At 48.7% G+C, this 23,526-nt stretch overlaps 1 protein-coding gene across 10 annotated transcripts in view; it reads left to right on the top strand.

Annotated features, from left to right (window-relative positions):
• TANC1 (tetratricopeptide repeat, ankyrin repeat and coiled-coil containing 1) overlaps positions 1-23,526 on the top strand; it is a 230,649-nt gene that overhangs the window by 200,362 nt on the left and 6,761 nt on the right. For all 10 annotated transcript variants that reach the window (XM_059167244.1, XM_059167243.1, XM_059167240.1 and 7 more), the window contains 6 exons: positions 2,085-2,163; positions 16,385-16,518; positions 18,512-18,635; positions 18,955-19,130; positions 21,706-21,838; positions 23,202-23,293. In XM_059167244.1, the coding sequence (XP_059023227.1) occupies positions 2,085-2,163; positions 16,385-16,518; positions 18,512-18,635; positions 18,955-19,130; positions 21,706-21,838; positions 23,202-23,293 (738 nt within the window). The remainder of the gene's footprint in view (positions 1-2,084; positions 2,164-16,384; positions 16,519-18,511; positions 18,636-18,954; positions 19,131-21,705; positions 21,839-23,201; positions 23,294-23,526) is intronic.

Below are 23,526 nucleotides of genomic sequence, written 5' to 3'. Positions count from 1 at the left end.
GCATGTGAGAATGTTTGTCATTCGTAGTCCCTGCACTGAAGGAAAGCTTCGTGGAGTAGTTAAATAGAGCTCTTATTTTTGGTAGGTGCTGGTATTTCTCCCTTTGAGGATTTAATTGTCATCTCCAGACCCGTGGGTCTGGGACTTAATAACATTTTACCTGTTCTCTTCTACCTCTTTCTCACTCTTTATTGCTTTCAGGCAATTAGAGTTGCCAATATTTGGTAAGATCCTAAACCACAATGATTTATAGTAAATTTGGGTGCGAAGCCAAAGCCAGCTGGCTGGCTGGCTTTCTGGCATTTAAGACACAAGGGCAGACACACGGTCATGTGCACACACACCCCTGTGCACACATGCACACATGTGTATGGACTGAAAGCTGGCTTAATTGTGGCATTTAAAACATTAAAAGTACAGGTAGATAGTGTACTTAAGCCAGCACGATATATCACAACAAGTGCAGGAATACAAGAGAATGCAGCTGTCTTCTCTTAAGACATGTAAAAAAGATTTACAAAAATATGAAACAATGCCAGCCAACCTACCTATGTATTTTATTTTTGGAAAAAAGTAGTAATTTCATTTCAAAAATACATATTTTATAGCAATATGTTAAATGTTATTATATAATGGGTGTATAGTTATTCCTTTAAAATAAAACTATGAATGTGTTTTTTTCAATTGCCATATATGTAGATGCACTGAGAGCATGTTAAATACACACATTTGCAAATAGTGATGTTTTCCCTTTTTAAAGTGGTCCCTAAATCTGTGTGGGAACAGAGTATGAAAAATCATCATAAGGAGGACAATGAATGCCATGTATAGATGTGACCGTTGTCTTAACTCCTGTCATACTCAACTTGTTTCAAAGCTGGCTGGGAGGAAGGCTGTGCAGAAGCAGCCTCTGTGGGGCCCGGAATGGTCTCCGGGAAGGGGGTAGGGCTCCTTCACCAGAAGACTTGAAGGATATAGTCCTTTGCTAATGCTGTTGAAACAAGTGACCACAAGCTCCCATGTCTTCAAATAACACACACCTATTCTCTTACAGTTCTATAGGTCTGAAGGCTGAAATTCAGGTGTCAGAAAGCCAGTGTTCCTTCTGGGGGATCTAGAGGAGAACATTTCCTTGCCTTTTTAGAGCTTCTAGAAGCCTTGTATTCCTTCGGTAGTGGCCCCTTCCTCTGTATTCAAAGTGTGTTACTTTAACCTATGCTTCTCTCATCCCATCTCCTTGCTCTGACATTGGTTCCTCCTTTCCCTCTTTTGAGTGATTATGTCAGGTCTCTGTGAGATGTACACCTGACAATTCAGGATACTCATCTCATGTCAAGGTGCATAATCACATCTGTGGATTCCCTCTTGTCTATAAGGTAACATTCACAGGTTTCCAGGCAGAGGATGTGGACATATTGGGGCCGTGATGCAGCCTGCCACAAAGACTATGGCTTGGGAGAATGGAAAAGGGCCTTGTGACGATCTCCTCCTGGCACTGTTGCACAGGGTGAGCGCTGGCTTGGGGCTCACGTGCTGCCATTTCCCCACGAGCCAGCACTCCTGCCTGCACACTTGGGATCCAATGCTCTGTTTGCTAAGGGAGAAAGGAAAAGAGCTAGGGAAAAGAAGAAGAATGTTGTCAGTAGAAGAACCATCTGGATGATACTATTTATTTTATTTTATTGAAAAGGTGTATCTTGCTTTGTTTTCTGTCTTTGTGAAAAAACGGATTCCCTGTCTCATGGCGATGTATGCAGAAACTGCACTTTGTACCATCTCCCGTGTCCTTTGTTGATTAGGCTGGCATATTTGGGTCATGTTGGAATTCATTAGAATTCTGAGTGCCTAGTAATCCTGAACGATGTTGCTGAAATTCACTGAGGTTTTTTTTTATTCTTCTAAAAGTGAAAATGTGAATAGCATATGAATTATGCTTGAAAACAGTTTTCATTATATTTTGTCTCCTTGTGCAGCATGAGATAATCATGGTTACAAAAACAACACCCTCTCTCCTTTGATACATGGGATATAATAAGCACATATGGCTCTGAGAACTCATTAAGTCACCTTGCCACTTCTGACAGGTGGTCCAGTGCTTGCTGGGGCTGGAGAAGGAGCACGAAATAGACGTCAATGGCACTGATGCGCTGTGGGGAGAAACAGGTAATTATGGTTCCCCGGCTTGTGGTCTGGGCCAGCTTTCTTGATGGGCTAGCCCCCGTTTTGGCCTGAATTATCTTAAAAATGACTTGGGATGCATGTAGTCCTATTGTTACTTTATCACGAGGCATTTGAAGTGTAGAGCTTTTAAAACTTCCCAAATGAGTAGTAAAAACTTTTCTTGACACCAGTAAAATCATTTTTGAATTAGACTAGCAGTTCCTGCAACATCTAATGAATCTCAGCTAGAAATACCGAAATATGATGGTAGTTTCTGCGTGATAGAGTCTTCTGTATCTGAACTAGCCTGGTCTTCCTGTGAATGATGCAGCCTGAGCAGGGCAGGAACTTCCAGCCTGGTGTTCTGATGAATCGATGGTGCTAGGCAAGGAAGGCTGCAGCCAGTCTTGCAGAAGGAGGACAGGACTGCAACCCCGGGGTGGGGGGTGGGGTGGGGGTGGGGAACTACTTAAAGTCCTGATTATAAGATACTAAATCCCTTTTCATCGGTGTGTGGGGTATCGTGTTGAACTGTAGTGTGGGAGGGAAGCCCGAGGTGAGTACATCCGGATGAAGATTTGAGTCACTTACTTGTCAGATGAGTGCGGATAATGCTGCTTTGAAATTTTCCATTTGACTGAGTTGGGTTTCAAAAGATAAGACTCCAGGTGATGAGTTGTTATTGAATCGGTGTAACCGAGAGTGTTAAAATGCATTTCCAGGCTGTGGCTTGTGGCATACATACCTTGGAGATACTGTAGGTTCAGCTCCAGGCACCACAATAAAGCAAATAACACAGTGAAGCGAGTCAAATGAATTTTGGGGGTTTCCAGTCCATGTAAATGTTCACATTGTACTGTAGCCTGCTAAGTGTGTGATAGCATTATGTCTTTAAAAATATACACCCCTCGATTAAAAAATAATCTTTGCCCAAAAAAGCTATCCTCTAGGCCTTGAGTGAATCATAATCACTGATCACAGATCACCAAATAAAATAATGGAAAAGTTTAAGTATTGTAGGAATTACAAAATGTCACCCAAAGACATGGAGTAAGCAACTGTGATTGGAAAACAACCCTTTCTCGGTGGCAAGGTTACCACAGACTTTCAGTTTATAAAAAACACAGTGTCTGTGACCTGCAGTAAAGTACAATAAAACAAGGTATGCCTGTGTCTGCCTTCAGTCTGTACCTGTGCAGTATTTCCACATGCTTCCCAGTTGTTTCCTAGTAAGTCAAACGCTAGTGGGTAGAACTGCTCAGCTAACTCACACTTGGGAAGCACATCCAGTGCCCAGCAGGGAGTACGGGCCTGCGCTCCTGAGCCTCCTGGTTGCCCTCTCTCTGGGGCTGCTGCCATGTGACTGGCTTAGGAAGCTCGCTGTGGTACCTCGGGAGAAGGCAGGCCCAGATGGGGTTTGATTACACTTGGGCTGAACGTGCATAGGTTTAACTAGTGTCCTGGATTCCGTGGAGCCTTTCTTCCGCCTGTTCAAGCAGTACAGGCTGCTCTGTAATTTGGCAAAAGAGAAGCGTCCATCCACTTTCATATTGTGTGGCAGGTAGCAGTGTGGCGCCCGCCAGGTCACAGCGCACGACTTGGCTTTGTAGTGAACCAGAGGTCAGCATCCCTATGTGGACTGCCTCACTGCGGGACCCGTTTCTGTTCGCTGACGACCCTCGGAAGTAAAAGAAGTTGTTTACTTCCTGGCTGTGTTTGGTCATCATTCCCGAATGTGGTCCGTGGTGCTTTGCATCTCAAGCACTCTGAACTGGAGCTTGTGGGACTCCAGGCACAGCCCAAGGGTAGCATCCCCAGAGAGATCCTGTCGGGGACGTGGGAGGGAGACGGGCGTAACTGGAAGCATATGGATAAAGCAGTTCGGCATTTCTTTTTGAACCTCTGTGGAGGTTAATACAGGTCTGCTCAGTAGACAGTCAGCGATGGCCAGCTTGGCTTTAGGATACCCATCGATGGGGTCACCAGGCAGGGTCTCCTTGGCCCGTGTTTGGCTCGCCTTCCCATCCTTTCTCTGTGCAGCGGTGCCGCCCTGTTTGCTGATGGCAGCTCCCTGCCCCTCCCTGCTCTCACAGCCATGTTCCAGAAGTGGGGCAGCTACATCTGTGCACAAAATCCTTCCCCACTTTGCTGCCGGGAGAGACCATTGAGCACCTTGTGTATCTCCTTTATGTTGCAAAAGTGTTGTTTTCATGCCTGTTGCTGATTAGAAGCTGCAGGACATCCGCGATGACAGCTGACGGCCAGAGAGGAAGGAGCCCAGGGAACAGCAGTCCTGTTGGAGGTTTCTGGTCACTCTGGCCAGTCGTGGCAGGGTTGGTTGGAGTAGGGACAGTCATGTGCCTTCTGTACCCTGAGCATCTCCCTGCTGAAGACCTGGAGTCACTAAATGTCATCACAAAAGGGGATGGTTCCTATCTGAGGTTGAAAGTATAATAGATTTTAAAGACTTTCATCTAAAATAATAACAGGGTTTAATTTGAAAGTTTATTGCCGTAAACCTGCAGCTTTTAGAAAACTACTGCCTTTAAGAACAGAGAGCTTAATTTATGTAAGTCTCCCTTTCACCAACACCTGGGCCCATTTGCTTTTCATGTTTGGTTGACATTTAGAGTCCCACTCTAGAGTGCTCTTGCACACTTGCTCTCAGGTGGAGAGGTGGTGGGACCCATCAGAAGACACGGAGGTACCAAGGAGGGAGGGGCTGGTGGGGGCCTCTACCCACAGCCCCTCTGAGCCTCTGCTCCATGAGAGTTATTCATAGACGCTGCCAGATGGTCTCAGGCCCATGGTCTCGGGGCAGCCTGGAACAGGACACCAACCTGTCAGATGCTTCTGTTATCTGTTTCAGGCGTTCCTCAGTCATGACAAGTAATTGCTGGCTCCCACGAAGTCCCAGCCCAACCGAGTTACTGTTTCCATATCTGTGTTTGTGGTGAATGAGCTCAGACTGAAATGATGGGAGATGCCTCACTGGTGATGGCATGCCATGGCGAGTTGTCCGAGGAGCTGTGGTTCCAGGCTGCAGGCTGCTTTCAAGCCTGTGAGCCTGCTCCCTGGGTGTTGGGTCAAATTTTCTCTTGCTCTGTAGGGAGACAGAGGCCCTTCTCTTTCAGCCTTTGTCATTTTATGTGCCTGTCTTGAAGCAGAGCCTTCCCCCACCCCGACTCTGTTGGGACATTTTGCAAGTCAGCCATTTATATATTTAGTTGTTGATGTTGTTTATTTATCAAAGGCTGTTGTCCCTAAACTGTGGGCTTTAGGACGGCAGACGTTTCCTGGTCTCTTGTGTGAATGGCGACTCTTGATTCTGGTGTTGTCCAGCAGAACTTTCTGTGATGTTGGAAATGCACTCTGTGCTCTCCAGCCTGGTGGCTTCGAGCTACTAGCCTCGGCTGGTGCTTGTCACTTGGGTGCTGGCTGAGTGAACAAGTGGGTTTATAGAAAACAAAACCGTATAGTTTATAGGGTAGGTGACATTAACCTTGCAGAATAATTTGGGACAAATTTTGTTGCTGGAGAGGGAGAGGTAAGGATCCTCTTGCTCCTGAGGCCCCAGTCTTGTAGTTTCTTTGTGTCTGTCATTGCACAGGTGGTGTCCTGCTGGATTCTGGGCTGGCTCAGAAACTCTTGTCTGAGTCAGCAGCGCCGTGCGCGTGTGGAAAGTGGAGCAGGGTGCTGGCTCGCAAACGCAGGAACATAGCTGTTAGCGACCAGACGGGGTGTGGGTGTGGCGGATAGCACCCAGCACCCGTGCCAGCCCCTCCTTGTGTCCCTCGCGTCCCCATGCCTCCCTCCCTCTGCCGCCAGCTCCATTGCTCACCCACATGTGCTGTGCCCTCACACTGTTCCCTCAGAAACCCTTCCCACCGCTTTCTAGCTGGTCTTTCAACAGGCCTAAGGCTCTGGGCTTTGTGCGCGTCGGAGACCGCTCCCAGAGCTCCCCTTCCTTGATTTCTGCAACGGGCTGTCCTGTCAAGGGAAGTCAGAAGTCTGACTGAAATCCTTCCTGTCAAATGTTCTCTTACGTTGCTCAGGCTATTTCAGTTGGTAAGATAGTTTGGTTGGTAAACTCTTTCTAAAGAAGTTTAAGTATTGTAAGTAATATGGGTTTTTTTCTTTATAAGGATTTCATTTGTCAGAGAGAGAGTGGGAATGCTTGTGCACACAAAGCGGAGGAAGAAGCAGGCTCCTCGCTGAGCAGGGAGCCCGATGCGGGGCTCAGTCCCAGGACCCTGGGATCATGACCTGAGCTGGAGGCAGACACTTAACTGGCTGAGCCACCTAGATCCCCCTAAATACTATGGTTTTTTTTAATGCCAAAGCTGTTAATACCTGATTTGCCTCTCAAAGAGCTGACTCTCCTCTGCTGTCCATTGGGTAGCTTCTTCAGCTCCAGGGCCCTCCCTTTCCTGGCGGGTTGGGGCAGGTTGGTGTAGCATGTGTCCTAATCATGGCTCACTGTTCTCTTTATTCTGGACAGAATTCTGGGTAGGACCTGGCTGCCTCTGGAACTTGAATTTGAGGTCTAGCCCTGTCAGCTGGTGTTGGGTGCAGGGGGTTACTCACATCTGTTTTTGTGCTGGACCATGAAGCTCAGTAATGAGTTGCACTGCATCCTTGATGTTTTCAAAGTTGCCATCTTTTCTCCCTGAAACTGCTTTAATTTCCCACTTTGTGGCTCTGCTCACCCTCCCAGGGGAGGCGTGACCTTCAACTCTGAATCGCAGGTGGACTTAGGCCATGGACAGCTGAGCTTATTACACTAAGGTGCACACACCCCAGGAAACAGGATGCCTTACTGTTGGCTTAAAAATGGCCCTTTGTGGATAGTGAAACTATGGAAAGAACCTCGATGTCCATCAACAGATGAATGGATAAAAAAGATGTGGTATATATATATACATATATATATACAATGGAATACTAAGCAGCCATCAAAAGAAATGAAATCTTGCCATTTGTGATGACGTGGATGGAACTAGAGGGTATTATGCTTAGCGAAATAAGTCAATCAGAGAAAGACAACTATCATATGATCTCCCTGATATGAGGAAGTGGAGATGCAGCGTAGGGGGGTTGGGGGGTAGGAAAAGAATAAATGAAACAAGATGGGATTGGGAGGGAGACAAACCATAAGAGACTCTTAATCTCACAAAACAAACTAAAGGTTGCTGGGGATTGAGGGTAGGGAGAGGGTGGTTGGGTTGTGGACATTGGGGAGGGTATGTGCTATGGTGAGTGCTGTGAAGTATGTAAACCTGGCGATTCACAGAGCTATACCCCTGGGGCTAATAATACAGTATATGTTAATTTTTTAAAAAATGACCCTCTGTGGGATGTCTGGGTGGCTCAGTTGTTGAGCGTCTGCCATCATTCAGCTCAGGTCATGATCCCAGGGTCCCGGGATTGTGTCTCTTGTCAGGCTCCCTGCTCAGGGAGGAGCCTGCTTCTCCCTCTGCCACTCCCCCTGCTTGTGCTCTCACTCTCTCTGACAAATTAATAACAAATGAAACCTTAATTTAAAAAAAAACAACCCTTTGTTCATTCAGATTTTACGTGACATTTTTTAAAGAGAGGAGGGCTGTCACTTGTTCGCTGTTTAGAGTACATTTAAAACTTATGGCATTGAGTTGGGCATTGATGTATATATGGACATCTCAGAGCAGATTTTCAGGTGACAGACTGGAAGGAAAAGCGTTTGTCCATTGCCACTGAGGCATGTGGAGAATTTGTGGTGAGGACTTCTCTAAATGTATCCTCCTGAGACAAGTGAAGTGACTTGCTACTGCACACCTAGGATACTCCATTTTTGGAGGTCCTCAGAATCTCACCATGCTGTTGTTTGAGAATATCCTTGTCAAGACATTCCTTCCTCTGCTAGTGTTTGAGAGTACATAAGATTAGTGGAAATTCAGATTTTGTCAGTCCAAACAAAGGTAGATGTTCTTGATTGGCTTTGGCCTAAAAGCATGATAGAGGGGTAACCCAGGACCCTAGAAGGTGTGGGGGGGAATAAACCAGGATGAGGGTAGTAGTCCAGGATCCTGGAGGGTATGGAAGAGAGAGTAGCTTAGGACCCTCCTGGGAGTGGGGCAGGATAGGTTAACCCAGGACCCTATAAGGGGAGGACAAAGCCTCGTAATGTAGGACCCTGGAGGAGAGGCTAACCCAGGCTCTGGAAGGGGGGAGATGGGCATGAAGGTCACCCTAGAGTAGAGAGAGATTTGGGGATAAGAACTAAGGGGTTGGGTTTGTCTGTACCCTGCCTTCTTCCTGCTCTAGCAGACCCCTGGGATTTGCCCCTGGCATGGGTACGCTGTGGAGAGCCATTCCTCTCTGCTTGCAGGACAGCAGAAACCAGCTGACCGGTGTGTGCCTGCGGGGAGGTGGGGGCAGGGAGTGGGGCGTGCTGAAAACCCACACAGTGCACCTCAGGTGCAAATGAGCTGGTAGCCTGACCATGGACTGGGATTCTGTTCACCATGTGTAAAATGTTGCTTTTGCTGTGCATGGAGTCCATCCTTCCCATGAGTAGTTCCTTACTATTCATTAAAAAACCACAACAAAGGTCTGCTTTCAGCATTAGAAGCTTGGCTTCTAAAGTTTCAGCTGAAACTTTTCAGCATTAGAAACTCTACATTTCGGTGCCTAGAGCATCTGTACCTCCACTGCTGCTCATTCTTTCAGTCCTAGGAGGACTGTGCATGGTTGTCTGCACAATTGTTCCTTCAAATTCTTACTGAAATGTGTGGCTCCTTCCTTGCTTGCTTCCCTCCTTCTAGGCTGAACATGAGCTTGTATAGAATGGCTCTGTGGAGGGGCACCTGGTCTGCTCAGTCTGTTAAGCATCTGGCTCTTGGTTTTGGCTCAGGTCATGATCTCAGGGTCCTGGTATCGAGCCCCGCTTGGGATGCCCTGCTCAACAGGGAGTCTGCTTCTCCCTTTCCCTCTTCCCTTCCCCCCACTCATGGTTTATCTCTCTCTCTCTCTTAAAGAAATAAAATCTTTAAAAAAAAAGAAAGAAAGAATGGTTTTGTGGAAATGCCCTTTTTAACCCTGCCTCCTTGTTCGGAGTTCTGCACATAACTGTCCTCACTGCCTGCCCAGCAAAACCACACATTATACATGCTTTAAATATTTGGTGTGTAAGAGGATCTATCAAAGAATGTGAGCATTCTCAGCACACTTCAGAAGTGACAGCTGTTCGAAGCTGTGTCCTTCTGATAGATCTTCAGAACAAAGTCTGCATGAAATGTGATTTATGTTGTCCACGTTTTAGGAATTTGTTCTTAAATTGAGTTTATGTTATTTATAGTACACATTATTCCTCAAAGGATTTAAAGAGGCTTATTTGAAATAATATATGAAGGAATAGGAAAAAAACTAAAGTCAAGACCAGGGCAGAGGGCGCAGCACGGTATTCCTGCTCCGGTTTTGGCTTAAGGATGCTATGTGACCAGAGTTCCAAGGGAACATAGTCATTGCAGATTATTCTTATTGTCTTTGGGAGAAAGATTAACAGTTATTCAAAAGAAAAGTATTTTCTGGCACTCTTGGTCTAAAACAGCATTTATGGTCGGCTTCATTAGTTGACTATTTTTAAAGAAAACTTCCTGGAGGCAAGAGTGGAGGACTTAGGATCTTGGACTTCACATCCTATCTCCTGTCTCCCACTAGCTGTGTGACCTCAGGCAAGTTGCTTAACTTCTCTGGGCCTCATTTTTTCCTCATTTGTAATTCGAGGTGAGTGATACTTGCCTCATAGAAGTTGGTTGTGTATTAAATGAATTTATGACTTTAAAGGGCTATGAAGTGTCAGTGTAGGAAGAATTTTATAGGTGTCATAGTAGAATAATAAAATATGTCAGGATCTTCTTATTTCTGTTGAGAGCATAGATCTAGCTTCATTCAGCTGTTTGGTTTAACTCCTGAGTGATACTGATGGGGTCTGGGTTCAGGGCATATCATGTAACAATTCTTTCACCTCAATAAAATGGACAGAACAATCATCTCGTTCAAAGGATTCTTGTCAAGATTGAATAAAAGTTCACCCACAGTGTTTGACCCAGAGCTTGGCTGTTGTAAGTGTTCAACAACTGCAGCAGGCTTCCAGGGTTGGGATAAATTGATTAATATTTAATGTTACTTACTTAGACATTTATTTGGTCTTAATAGATTATTGAAGCAGATGATTAAGTGATAAAACCTTAGTTCACGTTGGGATTATTTTGCAGGTACGAGGGACAGAAACGGATTTGGGTTACATGGAGAGTCCTGCTTAGTGGCAGTTGTACTTTTTATTTCCTCATTGAATTCCTTGACCATTTGAGGTTCATGTTTAATCCTCCCATGGAGATGGACAGTGTGTTTCTACAGAACTTGTAACGTGTCAGGAGTGTCCTGGCTACTCAGATTTGGTTCCTGCCTTATTTTAACCTCCATAGTAGCTCACTGGGAGCTGGGACCATGTGGAGGGGAGTCTGCGTTTTATGTGATGCTCAGTTGCCCCCTGTCCCCTGGTTATACAGATGCCCTCCTCTCCATCCTGGGGAACTTGTGGCAAAAGGAGAACACGCTGCAGGGGCAGAACGAGTTAGGAGACTCATGGGGCATTTGGGTAGGGCTGGCTGCCCGCTCCTAAGGGTGCGGAGCCCGCCCAGCAGGGCTTTGTTCAAGGCTGGCAGACCTGGAGGCTTCTCAGGGGCTCATCTCCCAGTGCGGTAGTATTTTTCAGTAAGAATATAATCTTTCTTGTGTTTCATTTTACTCTTTACCTTGTTAAGGATTAGATCAAATAACTGCCCGGCCTCTGTGGAGATGAAGGATTTATAGCTGTCGGCAAGTTGTTCTCTTGAACAGAAGCCCTCCCTTCCCCTCAGTGAGGGAAGCAAATGCCTAACAAAGCAAGGCCAGGAGGTTTGGCTTTTATAAATCTTGCTCCGTTCCTAGAAGGTGGAACAGGGACCGTTGCCTGGCTTTTGTTTGGGGCTTGGTGCTGCTTTCATTCAGGCCCAGGACTTTGGGGCCAGCCTGTCAGTCAGCCCAGACTCAAAGACAGGAAAGCCAAACACAGCAGGGGGATGGGGGCCTCCCTCCTCACCACTTAACCTGTCCGTTGTCGGAAATCAAGGGAGAGGGGCTGCCATGCCCAGAAAGATTTTAAAAAATCATAAAATCCCCAAGTACACTTTACCTTCTAGATAAAATAGCTGAGGCTCTTCCGGGATTGTGTGTGCTCTTTACTTTCCTTCTCCTTTACTGCTGAGTGGGGTTAGCCCAGCAGGCATCCAGCTGAGGTTCAGACGTCGCTGCCTTTGGCACATCTAGCGGTTTCCATCTTGGTTGCAGCTAGAGGGCATTTATGAGAATCCTGCTCATTACTGACTTTGCTCTTTTTAATCTTCTCGTTTTTATAAAAGGTGGAAAAGCCAATATATTAGGAAATAATGCACCAGCAAAGGTCAGTGTGGAAGCAATGCAGAGCCACTTTGTCCCTATCGTGCTTGAGGCCCTCCCGGTGGGCGGGACTGCCCCTCTGCAGGTGTAGACTCTTCTCATGTGCCCACCTCGGGCCTGGGAGGGCTGTGTGGATGCTCAGTGTGGGACGAATGTAGGAAAAGGTGGCTTTCTGGAAGTGGGAACCACCTCGCTGTGCACAGACCTGTCACCCTTCTCTCAAAGTCTCTAAATTAGGGACAGAAGCATCCAAGGGGGCGAGGGAATGATTATCCATAGTTCTGGCCATCCTGCACCTGTGTACTTGAGGGACAGAGCTGCCAAAGAATGTTATGAACAGCCCCGTTCACAGAATGACTGAGTTCTGGCAAGTTGACAGGGGAGTTTTTGTAAGTCACACATCTGTCCAGAGAACTTTAATGTGTCAAGGATTCCTGCAAATGATCTGGTTTCCAGAGAACCATATCTGATGTCTTTAATAAGTTGGTGTTACTGGGAGTAAATGGGTTTTCTTAAAATGAACATCTGTGGTGACAAATCTCACGCTCCGAAGACAGGACAGTATTGCCGAGGTACAATTATTCAGGATCGTCAGAGGAAATTTGCTTTCATGGGAATTTCATTAGAAAAATGCCATCTTGTTAAAGAATTTGCAAGTAAATGAATTTGTGTTTGGTTTGAGTCAGAGAAAGTGCCATATGTTTACATTGAGTTTTAGCGTCTCTTTTTGCCTTTGTCTCCGGACTCCGTTGGCCAGAAGACAGGCAGCGGTCCTCTGCCAGGGCGGCCGCTGCTCCTGCCCTCCTCCCCTCACCGCTTCTCTCTGGCCAGACGGAGTCCACTGACCCTCGTCGGAGCCAGGGTCGGCTCGGAGGTCAGACTTTCCCACAGCGTCGTTGGCATTTCTGAACAGAGTCCTGCCTGACCTTGTTTGCTTAAGCCTGTAGTTGACTAGTTGACCATTCTTCAGTCTTGATTGTCTCGGAAGACGATGTCCTTCCCTCGAAGGCTGCTAGAGCTTAAGGTGCCCTCTAACCTCAGGGGTCTTGATGAAGCCAAAACTCTTCACTCTGAGTAGAAAAAGGGACATGCAGGTCCTGCTGGTCTCCGTCACTGGAAGATGCGAGCCCCTCATTAGGACTGTGTGTGCAGAACGTGGGCTGTGTCAGGTCTGAGCAGGTTCAGTGGACGCAGCCTACCAGCCTATGCTCACTGGTGCTTTCTCTTCAGAAGAAGTCCCTCACAAGGACACAGGGGCCTGGCTGGAGAGGAAGAGACTGGAGTCCGGCCCCGTTGCCAGGCCTGTGGGGGGCGCTCTCATCTCCTCAGCTGCACCGGCTTCAGGCTTCTCTGGAGCCTCCGTGAAGCATGTGGCCCTATTCTTAGGCGGGGCTGCACTTTCTGATGGGCTGCTGTGACAAAGATTCAGTAGCAGCTGCACCAGAAGTCCTGACTTAAGGCCCTGTTTACAACAGGGTTGGGGCTTGTTTACCAGACACGAGATAATGGAATGCGAGTGAGCTGCTTCAGATCTCCTCCAGCGCCAGGGCCCCGAGTTTGCTCCTTCCCAGGGCGTCCTGTGTATCTGCTGGCCATGACCCTGCCTCAGGCATGCGTGTGGATTCCTTTGTTCCTCCTGTCCTTGCTGTGGTCACTGTAGCCAGAGGGGGGCGAAGAGTAGACCCCTGCCTGGAGGGGGGTTGCAGAGGGGCAGCAGGTCCAGGGGGTGGCTCGTCGCCTGGATCTCCCACCTCGCCAGCCACTCTGTGGTCATGTTCTGATCCATCCAGAAAGCTCACATAAACGTGCCCCAAGGCTCCTGTTCTTCAGGAGTTAACACTGACGCCCCGGCAGGAAGGGACTGTGCGGGACGTGCAGGGGGACTGCCAGGGCCAGGACGCGCTGGTTTAGATTGTGTGATATAGAAAGGATCGCCTTCACCACTGGTTTTCAAACGCAGTGCATTGGTATGTAAAACTGATTTAAATACTGTTCTGTTTATGCTATTTATTTATAATTTACTTACTTGTTTCACTGTATGATGAGTGGCTGTGAGCCTCTTTGTGTAACACACATAGGAAAGGCACCAGCCTTCAAGACCCCGCAGTACCTTCCCCCTCTCCATCCTGAGAAAGTCAGCAGTGCAGAGGACAACTGTCGTTAAACATGGCTCTTTTTTGTTGTTGTCAGAAATGCTCTGGCTAATGACAGGAGAGCATTATTGAGATCGCCCCATGACAGGCTGCTCTGGGGACGCATCCCCTGCCTGGGGACTTGGGCCGGGAGCGAGGTGAGTGCTCACTCCCTTTTGGAAGGAGAGAGAGGGCTTCCTCAGCCTGACCTTCACATCCTCAGGGCCCCAGGGGTAGGACAGCCTGACACATCTGCTCACGAGTCCCGCCGCCTTCCTCACTTTGCTGGCGCATGAGGTCCCTGGGACGGCGCGGAGCTCAGGTATCTGCCTGGCGGACATGGCACCTCTGCGTCAAGAGGCGAAGTTGCTGGCCCGCTGCACCTGTGTCCCTGGAGACGGCCTGAGGGGACGTCTTTGTTTCTCACAGGAACTGCTCTTTGTCACGGGGAGATTAGGCCCAGACGTCAGGTTTCCATCCCTGGGTGTGTGTGGCTCCTGGGCCCTGAGCTGTGGCCAGGCCGACTGGGGCTGGATTAGGTACAGCCGTCTGCGCTCAGAGGGTCTGAGGAGGAGAGGGTCAGAGATGTGCGTGTGGAAGGAAGGACCTGTGAGCACGTGGCTCCCCTGGGCCTCACTCCTGTGGGTGCCCAGGAGAGCAGGGCACAGACCCTGGGTGGGCGGTGGAGCCAGGCTGGGGTGGGGCTCTGTTGCTGCGCTGTAGGCCCCCTCACCCTGGGGTTCTGTGGTGTGGTGTTTCCTTGAACTGCTGATGTGCTGGTGAGATTGGCCCATGTGTGGCCTTCAGCTGCATATCGTTTGTCATTGCTGTGTGATCTTCCCCTGGTGGACCGGACCATCGTTTGTTGATGTATCCCACTCCTGATGGCCACGCAGTTGCTTCCGGTTTGGGGCGGCTGCGAGGACGTCCCTCAGTGCATGACAGGGCATCCCCAGGCACGTGTCTCCTGGCGGGGGGCTGCTGTGGAATGGACTAGGTGGGTCTTCAGCCAGTGGTCGTGCGTCCCGGTCTTCAGTTCGCTGGACGGCTCACGAGGCTGCGCACTGCTCATGAGTTCGTTGGCATTAGGCTAGTCAACAGCCTAGTGCTGTGTTTTCCTGATTTCATCCTGACATGTCTTACTGATTTGTAGGAACACTCCATCTATTCTGGAAGCTGGAAATGTGTCAGTATGAGGCTGTATTTAAAAACAAAGTTGTCACAGGCCAGCAACAGGAAGAGAGCCTCTCCTATAGGTGCTGCCTCCTGTGGCCTCGCTGTCCCACCACAGCCCCTTCCTGTCCTTTACTCACTGACACGTGTCCTCCTGGCTTGGGATTGTCCTCCAAATCGACCACTGTCCTCTCCTCTAGATGATGATTCATGAGACATAGCAGTGGACCCTCTTCAATGAAACCCCTCTTTTCACCACACCCTATCAGGAATCATGACATGGGGGATCATGGGGCACAGTCACTCATGTGAGGGTCCCATGAGAACCTTTTCGATGTGTTCTCTTTCCTTCCATACTGTTCTTGTTTTATCCTTGGCTGACCTCCCCAGAACATGCGTGCTGACAGCGGGCCACTCACTCAGAATCTCCCTGGGCTGGTCACCCGAGCACTCAAGAAAACCTACGATCCAACCCTCTTCTCTTGCTTTCCTGACAGTCTTAATCCAGAATCTTGACTAGTTACAGAGCTTTTCAACTCCATAAAGACAGGATGATTTGATATGCCCTTGGCTCCCTCAGTAATAACTAGTTCTTGTTGATTGAAATGTATGCCTCTGGGGCGCCTGGGTGGCTCAGTGGGTTAAAGCCTCTGCCTTCGGCTCAGGTCGTGGTCCCAGAGTCCTGGAATCGAGTCCCGCATTGGGCTCTCTGCTCAGCAGAGAGCCTGCTTCCTCCTCTTTCTCTGCCTGCTTGTGATCTCTGTCTGTCAAATAAATAAATAAAATCTTTAAAAAAAAAAAAAAAAAAGAAAGAAAGAAAGAAAAATGTATGCCTGTAAGGGAAGAGGCTGGACTGGGTAATATACTGATCTGTGTGTGTGTGTGTTATACTATATTCTGGTTCTCTCTTGCTATGGGGAGAAAACAAACAAAACTAAAAAACAAAGTAAAACAGTAAAACAAAAGCATAGTGGCTCTTGAATCCACAGTGTGGCCTGGGCTTGGCAGGGAAGGTTCCCTTCTGTTCACCTGCTTTACCTGGTGGAGCTAGACTCTGGGGATCCGTCGCCAGGACGGCGCACACACACGCTTGCTGGGTTGTTGCTCGCTGTCTGCTCAGAGCTCACCTGGGACTGTCAGGCACACACAGGCCTAGGCTCCTCTCCCTGTGAGTGACACTGCGGGGTGCTCGGGCTTCCTCTGGCCATGGCAGCTGGGTTCTGAGAATGAGTGTTTGGAGAAGTGGATGTTGCCCATCTCAGGACGTGGCTCAGATGCTGGCATGCTGTCATTTCTTCTGTGTTCCTTTGTCGCAGAGCCCAGCCAGGTTCAGAGGCGGCGGGGAGTATGCACAGCCGTCTTCCTGTCAGTGGGAGGATGACGGGAGAACTTGGGGCCACCCCGCACTAACAGACTCCCCCTCTCCTGTGACCTTCCTCTAGCCCTGACTGCCGCTGCCGGAAGAGGCAAGCTGGAGGTGTGCGAGCTGCTGCTGGAGCACGGAGCTGCTGTGTCCCGGACCAACAGGAGAGGGGTCCCACCTTTGTTCTGTGCGGCACGCCAGGGGCACTGGCAGGTACCCGGTGGGCCCGTGGAGGCCGCAGAAGCAGCGGGTGGGATAGAGTTCACTGTGGCCCATCTCCCCTGAGCCCTGGGTTTTTCACATACTTGGCTTCTGCTTGTGCTGTCAGGTCTCGATAACCATAAATGTTTGACAAGCAAGAACAGTCCGCCATTGTAGGCTGGTAACCAGGAGCTAGGCCGCGGCCGGGGAGACCCGCAGCTGCTTCCTTTCACCCTGCGAGGGAGAGTGGAATGGGTGCACCCTGTCACCATAACAGAGCACTAGCCGTGACAGCTGTTGTCCCGACTGTGTGACCTACTCATCTGGCATACTTGGAAGAAGAGTGGTTCCCTTGTGCTCTTTAGAGAAGGAAGCATTTTCTCTCTGGTCTAGCACTGTGATTCAGGCTGATTTCGTCTCGTCTCTTCTTATCTCTTCTCTTTCTTTTTTCAAGATTTCCTTATTTATTACAAAGAGAGAGAGGACACAAGCATGAGGGGCAGGGAGAGGGAGAGAATCTCAAGCAGACTTCCTGCTGAGCACAGAGCCTGATGTGGGGCTGGAAGCCCCATGAGCTGGATCCCCATGAGCTCATGACCTAAGTGGAAACCAAGAGTTGGGTGCTTAACCGACTGCACCACCCAGATGCCCCATCAGGCTGGTTTCTTTGAGTAGGAGTGACTTGTTGCCTTAATTCAGGAGACCAGGGATCACTGAGAACAGCATTTCGGTCATTTATTCATTTTGTAAACAGCGGCCATGAACCTACCCCATGCCTGGCATCAGGTTCCACACAAGCTGCAAGCAAATGGATCCTACCATGTGCATTATAGGAAGAATTTTCTAGATCCAATTTTGCATCATGGAATCATGTCACTCCTTGTTCGTCCCATTGTTAGAAGCTGCAAGTGCTCCTCACCAAGATTTTGGCTTTTCAGTTCCATTTCCTAGAGTTTGGTCTGTACCATTTTCTCCCTATCATCCTCACAACTTCTCTGTGCTGCCCTTGCTCATCCTGTCTCTGGGTCTCAGACTTCCTAAATCATGGGGAAGTTTGGAAAGCACAGGTCAGTGTTTGAGGAACAGGAAAGCATGGGGAATATGCCACCTTTTGTTGCTGTCCGCGCGTAACAGACACTGTGCCAGGGGGAGGGGGACTCCAGCCCACCCCCTCCGTAAAGCCCCTCCCACTGGGATGGTAGTTGCATGAGAAGCCTCTGGTTTTTTGTTTTTGTTCCCCAGCCTTATCACCGTGCACTGATTGAAGGCACAGTTCTGAGGCTGAGAATGTCTTCAGGAAGCTTTGCTAAAAATTGCCTGCTATGAAGGTCAAGCCATCCACTAAGCCCCTGAGGCTTAGAAAAGCAGGTTGCTTGGGGGTATGGTGGGTGACCGCTTTCCTGAGAGCTTGTGTCTCCTACCAGAGTGTAGCTGGTGGGAATGACCTTCGCCCCCTCCTTCAGTTCTCCAGTCTCCCCTGTGCCCTGTTGTGGCCATCAGGTCATTGCTTGATTGCGATCGGTATCTCCCCTTCTCCCTGTTACTGTTCGTGCCTTGTATGTACGTGTTCCACAGGCATAGTAATGAATTGAACCTGTCAAAAAAAAGAGTATATATTTGCAAGAAGATTCTGTTCAAAGGAATACAATGGAAAGATTGCACAGGCCCTACAAATCACACAACTTTGAGAGGCATTTGAAGAAGATACTCCTTTGCTACTTTTTTTTTTTTTTAAAGATCTTATTTATTTATTTGACAGACAGAGATCACAAGTAGGCAGAGAAACAGGCAGAGAGAGAGAGGAGGAAGCAGGCTCCCTGCTGAGCAGAAAGCCCGATGCGGGGCTCGATCCTAGGACCCTGGGATCATGACCTGAGCCGAAGGCAGAGGCTTTAACCCACTGAGCCCCCCAGGCGCCCCTCCTTTGCTACTTTTAAGTGTAGAAAAATCTGCCTGGGTAGAGAGCATGGAGCAGGGAGATTATAATTCCAAGTGTTTCTTTCAGATTGTTAGACTGCTTTTGGACCGCGGCTGTGACGTGAGCCTAAGTGACAAGCAGGGCCGGACGCCCCTTATGGTGGCCGCTTGTGAAGGACACTTGAGCACCGTGGAATTTCTCCTTTCAAAAGGTAGCAGTGCGGGAGCCCCTGCGAGGTTTCTTCCAGAAGGACAAAACAAAGAGCTTTGGCAGACCCACTGACCGTACTCTGATTCAAGTTTGCAAAGTGTTTTTTTGTTACGGACATTTTTTATCTGCACATAAGTAGAAAGAGTGGGCAGTGAATGTCGTACCCATTTCTCAGCTTGCACAGCAGTGATCATTTCGCCGGCTTCAGATTTCAGAGGCCTGATTGCCGCCCGTCAGTGCAGGTGTTTGCAGGTGTGAGTCTGTTTGCTTCTGGGCTTTGTGTCATGAGTTCATGTTCTGTGAATGCACTGTTCCTGCAGGTGCCGCACTTTCTTCTCTGGACAAAGAGGGGCTGTCGGCCTTAAGCTGGGCTTGTCTGAAAGGTCACAGAGCAGTGGTCCAGTTCCTGGTTGAGGAAGGAGCCGAGATAGACCAGACGGACAAGAATGGCCGCACTCCCTTGGACCTGGCCGCCTTCTACGGTGACGCGGAGACGGTAGGTACCGGTAGGTGGTCCCGCTGTCCAGCCGCACACAGAAACCATTCTCGGAGTCGAACCGGTCCCCGCGTGTGTGTGAGGCCGTGTCTGCATGTGGTCAGCGTGTGCAGGCATGCTGTGGGGTTGCTTTCATTTTTCTCTTATTCTGTGACATGCAGTCTGTTCCAGAACGTTAGTAAAGATTTTAATAGACTCTTAAAATTTTCAAAATACTCAATTACACACCGTCTCCAGTAGACGCACAATTAAAATGTATACACACGTGCATATGTAGTTTTATTTTCTTTCAGTAACCCATATAAATAGAATTCCTGTACAGAGCATTTCAAAATCGCTTTTTTATTTATATGAGAAATTATTAATCACATAGATAGCTGGTTTGTTTTTAAATGGATGTACCATTGTCTAGAAATAATAGTAAATGCTTAGGGCACTATCTTTATCTCTTTGCCAGGTGTCCAAGTCTAACAGAGATAAGAAAGGACAAAATGTTAATAAGCTAAGAACTGCAAAATGTCTCTCAGGGCAGAAAACCATGTCTTTGTCAGGTTCCACGTCCCAGTCACTGAGCAGGTGTTAAACCAATGTTTGGCTCCTTGAGAGTTAACACTTCTGAAGCATTAAGTATGTCTCATGTTCTCATGTGCACATTAGCCAGAGAGATCCTGGGTTGCTGGAAGCAGTGGAGCTTGGAGCAGAAGCTGTCCTCATCCTGCATGTCTGTGCCTTAATGCTTTTAGGAGGCAGTGATGTTGGCATTCAATGGTCTCAAATTCCTGGACAGTGTAAATTGTACTTAATGTCGATATTCAAAAACAGTTGTGTAACTAAATCTCCCACATCCACACTTTTATGTTTTAGCTTTTATCACCTTACCAAATCCTAGTTTATCAGTATTAGGGAAGTGTGAAGCACTTAGCATTCTAGTGTAATTTTTTTTTCCATTGTGATTAAAAAACGCACAACATAAAATTTACCATCTTAAGCCATTTTAAGCAAAGAGTTCAGTAGTGTACGTACCCTTCACATTCCTGTGCAGCCAACATCCACGCTTCTCTCCGTAACCTGAAACACTGCACCCACTCAGCGAGGCGTCGGTTCTCTCCTCCTGCAGCCGCGGGCAGCCACCGTTCTGCTTTGTTTCCGTGAATGGGCTCCTGTCCTACCTCATCTATGTGAAGTCCTAGAGTAGTTGTCCCTCCGTGACCGGCTGCCTTCACAAAGCATCATGTCTTCAAGGTTCATCCATGTTGCAGCTTATAACAGGATTTCCTTCCTTTTTAAGGCTGACTAACATCCCGTCATGTGGCTCTGTCACACTGTATTAATCAGTTCATCTGTCCATGAATGCTTGTATTGCTTCCAGCTCTTGGCTGTTTTGAATAGTGTGTGTACTTGTGAACATGGGCTTTCAGATATCTCCTCCAGGTCCTGTAAATTCTTCCAGATCTAACTGTATTCTTTGGGATGTATACCCGGAAGTGGGATGGCTTGATCCGGTGATAGTCAGGTTTTTAATTTTTTGAGGAAATTCCATACTGTATCTAGAGGGATCACACTAGTTTACATTCCCACCAGCAGTGCACAAGTGTTCCTGTTTCTTCACATCCTCTCCAACACTTACAATTTTGTTTTCCTTCTTTTTGTTAGCAGCCATCCTAATGGTGTGAGGTGATAATCTTGTGGTTTCCATCTGCGTTTCCCTAATGATCAGTGATGTTGAGTATCTTCTCAGATGCTTGGTGGCCATTTGTATCTCATCTTTAGAGAAATGTCTGGTCGTGTCCTTTGTCCTTTTTTTAAAAAATTGGGTTATTTGGTTTTTTTGTTGTTGAGTTGTAGAAGCTCTTTATATATTATGGAAATTAATCCAGTGTCATTTTGAGCAGCTGGTGAACTATCAGATTCACATGACAAGTTAAGTTGGCTACAGACTTCTTTTCTACTGACTAGAACAATTTGAAAAGCCAGAATGGTTTTTACCTCTGTGATCTATGTCCAGGTGACTGCTGTCATACCACATCAAATCTGTCTATGTAGCACGGTCTCAAAACTTGCTCCTTTACATTCCCGGTATTTGAGTCTTTTTCCTAAGCCTTAAAGTGAGTTATAATTGAGTTTATCCGATCTCGAGCTTCTCCAGCTTGCGGGCCGCAGGCAGTGTGGATCGTATGTTTCTGAGATACCACTGCCTTGGGCTACCAGCCCATGGGCGGTTTGCTGACGTCTGCCTCCTCAGTAACTGGAGATGAAAGGAGGATTGTGGCCATCTCTGTGGCTGGGAAGTGGATGTGCATATACTCCTCTGCGGAGTGCAGGTGCATGTACATAGCGTGTCCCTCCTTAGGAGTGTTCACCCGCCTTCCTGCTTGCCAGCGGCAGACTGGATTGTAGCTCCTGTTTCCTGTCTGCTTCATTTCCATTAGGGTCCTTAATGGGCAGAGGTAGGGAAGTCACAGTAAAGCTCAGACTGCCAGCCCCTCCCCGAGAGGCAGAGGTGGGTGGGTGCGGCCCTCTTGCCACCAGCAAGTGGCACCGGCCACCGCTCAGGGCTCTGTCTTTCCCACCGCAGGTGCTGTATCTGGTCGAGAAGGGAGCCGTGATCGAGCATGTGGACCACAGCGGCATGCGCCCCCTGGACAGAGCCATTGGTTGTCGAAACACATCCGTAGTGGTTACACTGCTGAGAAAAGGAGCCAAATTAGGTCAGTAAACCCCTCGTTTCAGCAGCAGGAGAGGGAGGTGTGCTCCAGATCCTAGCATATGGCAGGGACCATAAAGACTTAACCTGCTCCGACGTTAGGAAGTAAGATGTCAGGTGCTTAGAGACTTCCTTTTTTCTTCCTTTACTTTAAGGCTCATTTAATCACAGTTATCCAAAATGTTTAAATAGCTTATAACATCATCACTGTAGTGTGGGCCGAGAGCAGCAGCCAGTGTTGAAAAGCAGTCTAGAATTGAAGGTGTTAGGGATGCCCAGGTGCTGTGGTGGGGAGCTGTTCCATTCGTCTCTGGGGGGGATGCTGGGTATCGTGGTTAGGAAAGCTCACAGGTGTCTCTGCTGAGCCTCTGAGTTTAAGAACCTCCGTCAGGGGCAGCCCCAACAGTTTCTGTGAAGGAAGTCACAGAATTTACTGGGAACAGGATGGAGGGGGTCACTTGAGGACACTAAGGGGGCAGAGGGGTCTCTGTAGGGAGAGCCCCTTCTGTGTGGTTGCCCGGAACGTGACCCACCACCACCCAGAATGTGTGGGTGCGGGGCCACCAGAACAGGGCTTTTGTAGTGTGCCAGAACTTTGCCCAGCGGTGGTCGTGACGAGGGGACTCTGGCGAAGAGGAGAAGGTCAGCGGATATTACTAAGCAGTTCACTGTCTGGGGAATTATTCTGAGCTGTTTCTAGTTTCAGCTTCTTTCATCCTCACCTGCCCTCTCAGTAGGTAGTGATAACCCCCTCATGTTACAGAGGAGGAAACCGAGGCACATAGCTTCCCTGAGGCCATAGTGCCCGGCAGAGCCCGTGTTCGAAGCTGAGTGCTATGGCTCCTGACCTGGCTCCTCCGTAAGCCACATTGCCTGCCTGTGCTCAGGAGCGGGGTTGCGTGGGAGCAGGGCTGTGGGCCGCAGAAGCGCCAGCCTGGCCAGAGCCGGCCTGCGGGGCGGCCGCAGTGCGCAGGCTGCTGAGGGCACACGCCTGCACTCGCCAGCCACTTCCCTGCAGGAAGCGAAGGAGATTATTCAGAAGCCGTGTTTAATTGATCCTCCCCAAATTCCCCATGGGAACAGGGTCAGGGAGATGGGCACAGCCGCTCTGATGCCCCCGTTCCCGGCACTCCATTTTCATCAGGGTAACAGCCTCCCTCTCTTGTGCTTCGTTCAGTGTGAGGCAGGTCTGAAGGGAGACCCACTCCCCGGGGCCAGCCTGTATCCCCTTCATTTTACCATTGCCTGGAGGCTGCGGACACACCATACTGCTGTCCGTGACCTTCACTGTGGCGCTGCCTCAGAAGCTGTGACCTCCTTTCTTCTCAGAGCACTGACATGTGTCTAAATGCGTCTTTGTTTTGCAGGAAATGCTGCCTGGGCAATGGCCACTTCCAAGCCTGATATTTTGATTATACTTTTACAGAAGTTGATGGAGGAAGGAAACATGATGTACAAAGTAAGTGGTATTGGCCTTTTCTAGGATGTGATGGTCTGCGAATGGTCTCTTAGCCTGCACACCACTCCGGTTCAGGAGCCACAGCCCGGCTTCAGGAGCCACAGCCCGGCTTCAGGAGCCACTTGTGAGGCCCGGGGCCCAGGCTTTTGTGCCTTAACAGCAGGACCTTCCAGGGAGAAGGCCCTCTGTGTGAGAACTGTTCCCTCGGAAGGAGTCCTTGCGGCTGTGACTCA

Source organism: Mustela lutreola, chromosome 3, assembly GCF_030435805.1.
Source record: "Mustela lutreola isolate mMusLut2 chromosome 3, mMusLut2.pri, whole genome shotgun sequence".
Lineage (NCBI taxonomy): Eukaryota > Metazoa > Chordata > Mammalia > Carnivora > Mustelidae > Mustela > Mustela lutreola.
This window is presented reverse-complemented; position numbering and strand designations above follow the sequence as displayed.